General features: G+C 44.7%; 2 protein-coding genes across 47 annotated transcripts in view; one reads left to right on the top strand and one right to left on the bottom strand.

The window, feature by feature from the left end:
- LOC103347106 (uncharacterized) overlaps positions 1–12,327 on the bottom strand; it is a 619,502-nt gene that overhangs the window by 61,122 nt on the left and 546,053 nt on the right. For 32 of the 41 annotated variants that reach the window (XM_070061484.1, XM_070061481.1, XM_070061488.1 and 29 more), the window contains 3 exons: positions 11,904–11,967; positions 10,039–10,184; positions 3,437–3,475 (listed from right to left, as the gene is read on the bottom strand). In XM_070061484.1, the coding sequence (XP_069917585.1) occupies positions 3,437–3,475; positions 10,039–10,184; positions 11,904–11,967 (249 nt within the window). Of the gene's footprint in view, positions 1–3,436; positions 11,968–12,327 lie in introns of all 41 variants that reach the window. The other 9 variants (XR_011383690.1, XR_011383692.1, XR_011383694.1 and 6 more) reach the window with 4 other exon arrangements.
- Positions 1–12,327, top strand: part of LOC127489621 (uncharacterized) — a 265,586-nt gene that overhangs the window by 55,763 nt on the left and 197,496 nt on the right. The gene's annotated exons all lie outside the window — the stretch shown is intronic.

Raw genomic sequence — 12,327 nt, 5'->3', positions numbered from 1 at the left:
AGAATCACCTTAATTTGTGCCCAAATTATCCTTAAATGCAGTGTTTTGAAAATAAGATCTCATAGGAAAAGCAGTGTTTGAATTGTCTTTGCCAAATTAAAAAAATAATATATAGATAAAAACCTATCATCTACATAATGTCAAGAACCAAAGCCTGAGCAATTAAATATGTATACACACGCACATACTCTATAGAAGTATGGCTTGGAAATAAAATGCTGCTGCGTTTATACAGATAATCTCACGTGTCAGGACTACGTGAATGAACTCTGGCTTCCTGTAGCCTGGGGTGCTCCACTGCTCACTGTCCAGGGACTCCTATTGGTGCAATGGCTGAGCCAGACCCACGGCTGCATGTTAAACATCTCCATCACACAAACTGGCATCACTTGTTAGCAAAAGGAAAGATCAACATCATGTGAGCCATTCCAGCCTCTGACACCCTGCCACCATGTACAGGTGACTCTTGGCTTATCAAGTGGTAGCTGCATCTTGAATGATGTCCACAGTCAAAATAACACGATGGGGCATATACCTTCCTGTATTCATGTACAGAGAGGCACACAAATATTAAATGAAAGCCAAAGCACATGTGCATAACTGTCGAAATACTTGTGTGTGTCTACACAATATAGAAAACTGTTCTTTTACATGTATTGCTGTTTCCTTGCACTGGGATGTTTCACCATGCTGGGAAGGAGGAAATCACGACTCCCATTAGTCCTAGAAATGCTCACCCACACAGTTACAGGGTAGTGTCTGTCTGTCTCAGAAATAAATACCCAGAGACAGAAGTCCACCAATGATTTCCAAATACAAGAATTTCTAGGCAAGAAGATGTACATACACAAATCAATCACATACAACACAAGAAGAAACACACAACCTCTGTGGTTAGGGGGCACTGGGCTCTCCCTTCCCTGTTGCTCTGCATCGGGCTCATAACCACCCAAGAAGACCCTTCACACCAGTTTCAGGGTGTGATCACTGATACTCCCCAGGGGTGTGCCCATGCACAACCCTGACCACAGTGACTTCCGTCTCTATGGGGAGCTGGCCATCCTTGCCTGAGATTTTACCCAGAAGGAAAAGAACATTTTGTACAACCCAGGGTCTCAGAGCCTGGACTGCAGACTGGGGTAGATGGAGTTGGGCCTCTCCTCTGAGAACTCCCACTCAATCTGAGTTATCTTTATTTATTTGAAAAGCAGGGTGATATGTAGAGAGAGATAGAGGGTGAAGATCTTCCACCTGCTGGTTCACTCCCCAAATGGCCACAAAAGCCAGGGCTAGGCCAGACTAAAGCCAGGAGTCTAGAACTCCATCTGGGTCTCCCACATGGGTGCAGGGACCCAAGGAATTGGACCACCTTCTATTTCTTTCCCAGCTGCATTAGCAGAGGGTTGGATAGCAAGCAGAGCAGATAAGACACAGCTTGACTCCCATATGGGATGCTGACATCGTAGCCAGTGGCTGAACCCACTGTGCCATAATGCTGGCCCTTCCTCTGGGTTTTGAGGTTTCCTTTTAGGCAGGATAGGCAGGTACCAGGAAGATGACACCTGGCTGCAGGGTCAGCTATGCCATGGTGCCACCAGAATGTGGATCTGCACACTCCCCAGAGTCAGCTCTGGCCACCATCCCTGAAGATTACACACTCTGGGAGCCAGACTCGGCCAAAATGAACTTGTCCTAGAGATGTGGACCAGGCTAGCTGGAGGGCCACCACACTAGCTTTCTGGGAAACACACGGAACCTACATGCTGTAAGCCCCTTGTCTTGGAGGGGCATTCTGGGCCCACAGCAGGTTTACTAGCCTTCTGAACAACATGACATAAAAGAGATCCAGCTCACCAGGTCAGAGGGCGACTTTCAGTCCTGCTAGCCCATTAAGATATATAAGGAGTGTTTCTAACTTAGGGCCCAACTCTCGTGGGCAAAGAGGTTTAGCCAACTGCTAGAGGTAAGTGGGAATGGGGATTGCTCATGTACAACCCAGGACAAAGTAGGACCTAAGGCCTTGGAAAGCCCACGTCCTGTCCCACCTCAACGCAGCAAGTTTCCAGACATCTCTTGGTTTGTTGGTGAGAGAATGAGCCCTGTATGATGTCCAAAGGGAAACAACCAACTTCCAACAAATCTTTGGCTACACAACTATGTAAATGTTCATAAACACTGAATGAACCTCTAAAGATGTATGTGTGTGTGTTTCTCTGTGTGTTTGTGTAACTACTCACACTTGTTTAAAATTACAGAAAAATTTTCCAGGACCCATCTGGCTACATCCTTGTAGCTGAGAACCTTCAACATCCTAGGAAGATGGATTCATCACTATCATCACTCTATGTCAGAAAAAGTAATATAGCTAGAAAAATCTATGATTCCTAAATATATGCATCTATAAACTGAAAGTATACATATGGAAACAAACAACACACATCAGGCAGGGAAACACACAATTTGACATACAGATAATCTTTTTTGTCCTCAAGACAATGAGATCTCCTCTCCCTCTCTGGATAGCTGGGAGGCAAAAATACCCAATGAGTCCTTCTGCTGCCAAGTCCAGGGTCCCGTGGCTGACACCAATCTGCACGGCCATGTCACTGAACTACCCCGACAGCAGGGACTTCACTCTCAGTGTGGAGCTGGCCACTCTTTCCAGAGAAACAAAGCACATATTCTGAATACCCAAGGGGACCTGAGATCCACGAGTGACAGCCGTACCTGGGCGTTTCCCCTGAGAACGTCTCACTCTATTTCCTAAAACTACCCTGGAGGCAGCACTCACAGACTTAAGGTGCTATGGTGCCAGACTGAGGATAGCCATGAAGGAAAGGCAGCAAGATGGGAATTAGGGGACTTCGTAGGGCCCAGGAACAGCTCCAGACTGGTATTACCAAGCATTATTAGACCACCGAGCCTGGCCCACACTCCCTTGAGCTGGAAAGTGAACCTGGCAAGCAAAGGGCCAGCTCACTGACTTGGAAACATTTAGGATCCACATACCCTAGGCCTCTCTCACTTGTGGGAGACACTCTGGACCCACATCTTTCCTTTTACAAAAACACTTGAAGGCCGGCGCTGCAGCTCACTAGGCTAATCCTCCGCCTTGCAGCGCCGGCACACCGGGTTCTAGTTCCGGTCGGGGTGCCGGATTCTGTCCCAGTTACCCCTCTTCCAGGCCAGCTCTCTGCTGTGGCCAGGGAGTGCAGTGGAGGATGGCCCAAGTCCTTGGGCCCTGCACCCCATGGGAGACCAGGAGAAGTACCTGGCTCCTGTCATCGGATCAGCACAGTGCACTGGCCACGGCAGCCATTGGAGGGTGAACTAATGGCAAAGGAAGACCTTTCTCTGTCTCTCTCTCTCTCACTGTCCACTCTGCCTGTCAAAAAAATACTTGAAAGAGTCTACAGATAGGAAATGGATCCGTTACCTGTGTAGGTGTATTCTTGGGTACAGAATGCTCCAACTCCTAGGAGGAAAGAATTCATTACTATTGTAATTTCTAGAAAGGTATACATATAAAGCTACATACACACATATTGTAGAATAACATAGCCACAAATAAATCTACAACTCCCAAATACATGAGTATCACCCTGAAACAGCTCACTGGCTCTCAGTGGGGAGCTGGCCACTCTTCCCAAAGATGCTTACCACAAAGGAAAGTTCATACCTTCAATAACCCATGGAGGACTCAGACACTCAGGTGCCAACAGGGGAGGCTGCAGCTGGGCCTCTCCCTTGAGAACATGTCCTCATTCTGTGTTCTGAGATTGCCATGAGAGCAGTTCACAGAGGCATGAGGTCAGGTGACTAAAGGGACAAGATGCAGTGCCATCAGAATGTACATGTTTGGGGACTTTCCAGAGACAGATTTGAGTCCAAGCTACTCTGCTTCCAGTCCAGCTTCCTGCTTATGTATCTGGGAAGGCAGTAGAAGACGGCCTAAGTTCTTGAACCCCTGCCACCCAAGTGGGAGACCAGGATGGAATTCCTGGCTCCTGGCTATGGCTCGTTCCACACTTGATGGTTGTAGCAATTTGGGAAGTAAACCAGTAGATGGAAGTGCTCTCTCTCTAGCTCTCTCTCTCTCTTTCTCTCTCTTTCCTCCTTTCTCTCTCTCTCTGCCTTTCAAATAAATAAGTAAATCTTTCTTTAAAAGCAACTGCAAGTTATGTATGGAAAAACTGACAAAGTGACTACAAATACCCAAAGATTCAGGCTCAGAAAAGATGTAAGAGAATCTAAAGCTTACCCTTAGGTTTACCCTAGGCACAGACATAATGTACAATAGTAAAGAATGAGAAAATGCTAATCATGAACAGCAAACGTGGGCGGAGATGATTTTGAGTTACCACATTATGGAGTAAGAATGTCCAGTGCTTGGGTGTCCGGCAAGATGGCGGAATAGGAAGGGAGCACACTGATAGTTCGGGAGGAGACAGTTTAATAAAAGTTGAGATACTGCAGGTTCAAGGAAGAGTTGTGGAAGAAACAGCAGAGGAAACTCTTCCAGAACCAGTGATTCATGGTGGACCTGCGTAGAAAGCGTGGGAGCCCACAGCTCAGGACACCAGTCGCGGAATCTACACAGCAGCGCTGGAACGCGAGGTGAGCCAAAACCTCAGTAGCCTGAGACACTGGTGGGAAAGCAGAAGGAGAAGCCTAGAGGGAATGAGGCTTGAAGCACCATGGGGAAAAGTTCACCAGGCTAACTCAAGAAGAGAGAGAGAGAGAGAGAGAGAGAGAGTGACAGAGAGAGAGAGAGAGAGAGAGAGAGAGGACTGGTACAGGCACGAGTCTCTCTCCACTCACCTCTCAAAGGCGAGCAAGACAAAGAGCAGGTACCATTTTGGACATACGTAAAAGCTGTGCGACCTCCGGGCTGCACCTGCCAAAGCCAAGCGGAAAAACTGGACTCTGGGGTGTGTGTGTGTGTGTGTGTGTGTGTGAAATAACAGGAGGTTAGGACCTAGTGAATGTGTGGAGCTAATGAACTGAGGCAGTGAAAAAAGAGACAGTGGGTGAGAGAACTCACAGAGTCCACGTGAGTACTCTCCAGAGACACTACAATTTGGTAACATTGGCAACCCAGTGAGAGACTGTAGGGGAATTTGAGCCCACACTGAGGGCAGAACAGATTCTTTGTGTGGTCCTTGGGAAAGAGCAGACGAATGTTATACCCACAGGAGCCAGAGATCAGAAGCTGACTACCTTCAATTCCGCTCAGCTGTGCAGAATTACTTCCCTTCTGGATCAGAGAGAGAGAGAGAGAGAGAGAGAGAGGGAGAGGGAGAGGAGAGAGAGAAATTTATCATGCCTAACCTGTGTGTGTCACCTTTGGCACACCCCTAACCCTGAAGAACCAAACAGAGCTCTCTGGCCACACCCATCTGAAGCCTCTAAGGCTCCATCAAAAGCAGACAGTCCACTTAATACAGTCATAGTATAACAAGAAAAAAACACCACAGCGAGGGAAGAAGAATCCAAAGAATATCTCAACAATGCCAAGCAACAAACGCATAAACTGAGGAAACAAGAACAAGGAAGACATTATGACACCCCCAAATGAACAAGACACCCCAAGTCAAGATTATGAAGATGATGAGATAGAAGAAATACAAGATATGTATCTCAAAAAATTTATGATAAGAACATTTAGAAGTTTTCAAAAACAAATTCTTGAACTACAGAAATCCTTACTGGACAGGATAGAAAATCTCGTGAAAATGAAGTCTTAAGGAGGAATCAAAATGAAACACAGAAACTAGTAGAACAGGAAAATGTGATAGTGCAGAGAAACCAAAATGAAATGAAGAACTCAATAGATCAAATGACAAACACATTAGAGAGCCTTAAAAACAGAGTCAGTGAAGCAGAAGAGAGAACATCGGACTTAGAAGACAGAGCACAGGAAAGTATATAGTCAAACCAAAGAAAAGGAGAGGAAATTAGAAATCTAAAAAATATGGCTAGGAATCTACAGGATACTATTAAAAACCCAACATTCGGGTTCTGGGAGTTCCTGAAGGCATGGAGAGAGAGAAAGGATTAGAAGGCCTTTTTAGTGAGATACTAGCAGAGAACTTCCCAGGTTTGGAGAAGGACAGAGACATCCTAGTACAGGAAGCTCTTAGAACCCCTAGTAAACATGACCAAAAGAGATCCTCATGACGACACATTGTAATCAAACTCACCACAGTGAAACATAAAGAAAAGATCCTAAAATGTGCAAGAGAGAAACGTCAGATTACTCTCAGAGGATCTCCAATTAGACTCACAGCTGACTTCTCATCAGAAACCCTACACGCTAGAAGGGAATGGTGAGACATAGCCCAGGTACTAAGAGAGAACAACTGCCAGCCCAGAATATTATATCCTGCAAAGCTCTCATTTGTGAATAAAGACCTTTCATAGCAAACAGAAATTGAAAGAATTTGTCGCCACTCGTCTAGCCCTGCAAAAGATGCTTAAAGAGGTGTTACACACAGAAACACAGAAACATGGTCATCAATATGAAAGAAGGTAAAGGAAGGAAACCTCACAGCAAAAGATCACAGGAAGTTCAAAGCATATATTAGAAAATATCTCTGGGAAAATGGCAGGGCAAAGTTACCACTTATCAATAGTCACATTGAATGTTAATGGCCTCAACTCTCCAGTTAAAAGACACAGATTGGCTGAATGGGTTAAGGAACAAAACCCATCTATTTGCTGCTTACAAGAAACACATCTTTCCAACAAAGATGCATGCAGACTGAAAGTGAAAGGCTGGAAAAAGATATACCATGCCAACAGAAATGAAAAAAGAGTGGGCGTAGCCATCTTAATATCTGACAAAATAAACTTTAACACAAAAACTGTTAAGGGAGACAAAGAGGGGCAGAGCTCTCTGCTGTGGCCTGGAAAATCCGTAGAAGATGTACCACATCCTTCGGCCCCTGCTCCCACGTAGAAGACCCAGAGAAGGCTCCTGGCTCCTTGTTTTGGATCAGCATAGCTCTGGCCATTGTGGCCAACTGGGGAGTGAACCAGCAGATGGAAGGTCTCTCTCTCTCTCTTTCTCAGCCTCTCCTTCTGTCTCTGTGTAACTCTGACTTTCAATTAAATAAATAAATAAATAAAATCTTTTTTAAAAAAAGATGTTTCTGCACTCAAAAGAAACACTTAACAAAATAAAGCAACCAACAGAATGGGAGAAAATACTTGCAAAGTATGCAACTGATAATGGATTTTCTAGGATCCATGAACAGTTCAGGAAACTCAAGAACAACAAAATAAACAAGCTAGCTAAAAAGAGCAAAGGACACGAGTAGGCATTTTTGAAATGATGAAATACAAATGGTCAGCAGAAACAGTATAAAATGCTCAGGATCACTAGCCACCAGGGAAACACAAATAAAAACAACCAGGTTTCACCACACCCCATTTAGAATGGCTATCATCCAAAAATTGAAAAATAGTTAATGCTGGCAAGGATGTACGGAAGTTGGTACCCTAAATCATTGCAGGTGGGAGTGTAAACTAGGGCAACCACTATGGAAGACTATATGGCGATTCCTCAGAAATCCAAAAATACATCTATGATATGACCCAGCCATCCCACCTTTGGGAATTTATCCAAGCAAAATGAAATTGGCATATGAAAGAGTTATTTGTACCCCTATGTTTATTGCAGTTCAATACACAGTAGCTAAGATACGAATCAACCGAGATGCCCATCAACTGATGACTGGATAAGTAAAATTTGGTATATATACACTATAGAATACTATTCAGCCACAAAAAAAGAGAAATCCTGTCTTTCACAACAAAATGGATGCAACTGGAAACCATTATGCTTAGTGAAATAAGCGAGTGCCACAAAAGACAAATACCATATATTTTCCCTATTAGTTTCTGTGGTAACTAATAGAACACCAAAAATGTAATATATGATGATTTGCATTGCAATCTGCATGAAGTCATACCTGTGCATAACCTGTTAAGAAGAAATGGCTAAAAGTCTAAATGAGCTAAATTATTACCTTGTAACCACAGAGGAAATATCTGGATGTTACATTGTCATTGGTTCTATTTCATTGAAAGAAATTATGAATGACAAATAAATTGTATATGGGTGAAATGGTCATTTTTTCCACTCAATTATTATTTATAGCCATTGTCTATATTCCCAATAATTAGAGTCTTTTTGCTTTTTACTTGGTAAACTTCTTACTCCCTGAAGTATTAAGCCTTTTTACTGTAATGTAAGTTTAAAATATGCTAACTTGGGCTGGCGCCACAGCTCAATAGGCTAATCCTCCGCCTGCGGCACTGGCACCCCAGGTTCTAGTCCCGGTCAGGGTGCTGGATTCTGTCCCAGTTGCCTCTCTTCCAGGCCAGCTCTCTGCTGTGGCCTGGAAGTGCAGTGGAGGATGGCCCAAGTGCTTGGGCCCTGCACCCGCGTGGGAGACCAGGAGAAGCACCTGGTTCCTGGCTTCACATCAGCGCGGTGCGCTGACCACAGTGTGCCATCTGCAGAGGCCATTGGGGGGTGAACCAATGGAAAAAGGAAGACTTTTCTCTCTGTCTCTCTCTCTCTCTCACTGTCTACTCTGTCTGTCAAAAAAATAAAAAAATTTTAAAAATAAATAAAATATGCTAACTAAAAAAATTTGTTTAAATGACAGAAAGGTAAAAGGAAGAAGGGTAAGAGGGAGGGTGAGAGGGAGGGAGGGAGGGAGGGAAACCAGGAGCTTCTTCCAGGTCTCCCATGTGGGTGCAGGGACCCAAGCACTTGGGTCATCTTTCACTGCTTTCCCAGGCCATCAGCAGGGAGCTGGACTGAAAGAAGAGCAGCTGGGACTAGAACTTGTGCCCATATGGGATGCCAGCAATGCAGGTGCAGGCTTAGCACCTGCATTATACCTGCATTATAGCACCTGCATTATACCACAGCACTGGCCCCCTGCACAAACATTTTGATACAACCTCATTTTTATATACTATGCTTTTCAAATGAGAAATATACATTTACTAAAAACTAGTGATGTAAGAAATTCAGTTAACACTCAGAAGATAGTTGCATTCTCAAAGCAGTTTGTGAAGGCACGTGAACCTCTAACTGCTACAGTTGCTGGTAAATTCACAGAGGTATGTGTATTCTCACCTCCAACAGGTTAGTAACTTGGGGAGAGGAGTAGTATGTGGTCTGTTCACCTTATACATTCCTTCTCATATTCCCAGCCCTAGCTACTGAGGGAGAAGACTAACACATTTTGCGGCTCACCCACAGCCCTATCACTTGCTTTGGCAGGGCTTCCTTGGTTGCTTTCATCACACTATTCATCACCAAAGTCAGGGACACTTTCCAGTTACTCAAGTGCCTTAAAATGTTGCAGAGAAGTGCTGTGGCTTTAAAGCGCTCACTGATTTAGGGCTTACTATGAATGCAATGCTGACATCGCTCTATCCCATTTTAATCTTCACACTGTGAGATCGGTATTGACAAATCTCGTATCCAAAATGAAAATATGTGGCAGGTCGTGATATCTGTAGGTGTGTCTTTTGTGACTTGAGGATCTTCTCGGCACCAGACGTAGGCCGGTTTTAACACCAAGTGCTTGCCCTAGACAGTGCCAATGTCAAGAACTGGAGAAGTGTTCTTTTAGTTTCAATGCATGCACACAAGGAGCATCAAGGTAAACACAGAGTTTTTCATTTTACTGACCACACTCCCCTTCAACACTATAATCCTGAACGTTAGCCAGAAGGACTGGGAGGTGGGGAGGACGTGCATTTGAGTTATATATGATCACATACATTACACATGTGGTGGTGTTTCATAATTTGTGTGGTATATAACAATAAAAACTGATGTCTGTTTCTAGTAATTCAGTGGTGAATCTTACTTGATTTTGAAGCTAAAGGACACCTCAACTGTCAACTGCTGGAGTTTCGATTTCTAGTCACAAAACATTTTGAAGTTAACATGAAGATTGTAGGGAGGACATTTCAATTAAAATTCTAACAGCTTCGGGGCTCTCTGACCTTGAAAAGGAAAACGAAGACACTGTGTGACCACCTGAGAAGCAAAGCTTGAAGTTCTTTTGTGTCTTAGAAGTGGTGTTGCTGTTCTAGGATTCCGGGTGGTGGAGAAGCCTTTGGATACTCTGAAGGAGGGAAGTCCATTATCACTGCAAGGAGAGAGGTGAGGGAATAAGGAAAAGACTTTTTTCCTATTTCTGAAATTCATCTTTAAGGCTGGTATTGTGGTGCAGCAGATTAAGCTGTCACTCCTATATCAGAATGCCAGTTCCAGTGCTGGCTGCTCTGCTTATGATCCAACATCTTACTAACATGCCTGAGAAGGAAGAAGATAGCCCAAGTGCTTGGGCCCCTGCCACCCATGTGGCAGCTCCTGGCTCCTGGCTTCTGCCTGACCTACCTCTGGCTGTTATGGACATTAGGGTAGTAAACCAGAAGGTTGAAATATTTCTTTTTTTTTTTTAAAAGATTTATTTATTTACTTGGAAGGCAGAGTTACACAGGGGTGGGAGAGAGAGAGAGAGAGAGAAAGTCTGTCTTCCATTTGCTGGTTCACTCCTCAAATGGCCACAATGGCTGGAGCTGCACTCATCCAAAGCCAGGAGCCAGGAGCCAGGAGCCAGGAGCTTCTTCCAGGTCTCCCATGCAGGTGCAGGGGTCCAAGGACTTGGGCCATCTTCTACTGCTTTCCCAGGCCAGAGCAGAGAGCTGGATGGGAAGAGGAGCACCTGGGACTTGAACTGGTGCCCATATGGGATGCTGACATGCAGGCAGTGGTTTTACCCACTACGCCACAGCACCAGCCCTGGTTGAAGATATTTCTTTTGTTCTTTCTCTACTCTCCTTCCCTCTCCTCCCCTCCCCTTCCCTTCCTTTCCCTTCTCTTCTCTTTTTCTCCTCTTCTCTGCTCTCCCTCTCCCCCTCCTCTCCCTCTCCCCCTCCTCTCCCTCTCTACCTCTGTTGTTCTTTCAAATAAATTAATACACATATATTTTTAAAAATTCATCTTTTCAGATACATTTCAGGCCATCCCTATTAAATTCCTGGGCAGATTTTTACATTGGGCAATACCTCACAGAAGGCTGATATTTAAAATCCTTCAGCTGATCTCCTGCCAGGAAGCTTAGGGAAGAAATAACATCTTCCCAGTTTTGGGTTAAGAACTTGTTTTATGCAAAATAGTCTTTTTTTTTTTTTGGACAGGCAGAGTTAGTGAGAGAGAGACAGAGAAAAAGGTCTTCCTTTTCCATTGGTTCACCCCACAAATGGCCGCTACAGCCGGCGTGCTGTGCGGATCCGAAGCCAGGAGCCAGGTGCTTCCTCCTGGTCTCCCATGGGGTGCAGGGCGCAAGCACTTGGGCCATCCTCCACTGCACTCCCGAGCCACAGCAGAGAGCTGGACTGGAAGAGGAGCAACCGGGACAGAATCCGGTGCCCCGACCGGGACTAGAACCCGATGTGCCAGTGCTGCAGGCAGAGGATTAGCCTAGTGAGCTGTGGCACCAGCCCAAAATAGTCTTTCAAACACAGATAAGTTGTCTCAGCAAAATCACCTGAAGGTTTCAACACACTCTCATATAAACATTTGGTTCTTTGTCTGTTAATGGAAGGGTTTGAATGGGAAAAGGGGCCAACCTATGTACCTGAAAAGGATCTTCTATTATTTTTTTCTAGAATCTATGGTCCTAGTCTTAGGAGTCTTAAGTCAGCGGTAGGGATGTCAGCAAGTGAAATACAGTAGGCTCCCATGGATGATACCTGATGAAGGGACAGATCATGTGTACTCACCACCAATCCGTTCTCTGTATGATGTCTCAGCCTTTGACTCACAGAAGGGCAGAGTTTGTAGATGTGCGGCTTCCACTTACCAATTTGAGATCCATGAGTGCCCAGTTCCCGTCCCAGACCTCACTGCCAGCACATCAGGAACTTCTGGAATAGAGGGCAACAGTGGTGATGGGCCCTCCCAGGATACCGTGTGCTGTGTGTGCCCGTCATCACCAAGATATGCATCCAAGAAGAGTGGACATACTTCCATTTTTAGACATATTATCAGCACTCATCTAGACATTCTCCATCCATTTGTTCTGGTTGAATCTAAGACCACTATTTTTCCTTATGAAGGAGAAGACATCCCAGAAACAAACTATTCAGAAAGCATTGTCAGATAGATTCCAGAAACTGTTGATTGTGGTTTTAGGTAGGGCTTTCTCAACTATCTTTAAAGTGCTTGTTTCCATGAGCAAATAAACGCATTTTAAAAAGTTACTAGGATTTAAAGAGGGACATCGA

This window comes from Oryctolagus cuniculus, chromosome 17 (assembly GCF_964237555.1).
Source record: "Oryctolagus cuniculus chromosome 17, mOryCun1.1, whole genome shotgun sequence".
NCBI lineage: Eukaryota > Metazoa > Chordata > Mammalia > Lagomorpha > Leporidae > Oryctolagus > Oryctolagus cuniculus.
The sequence above is the reverse complement of the archived record's forward strand: the minus strand, read 5'-3'. Positions and strand labels throughout refer to the sequence as shown.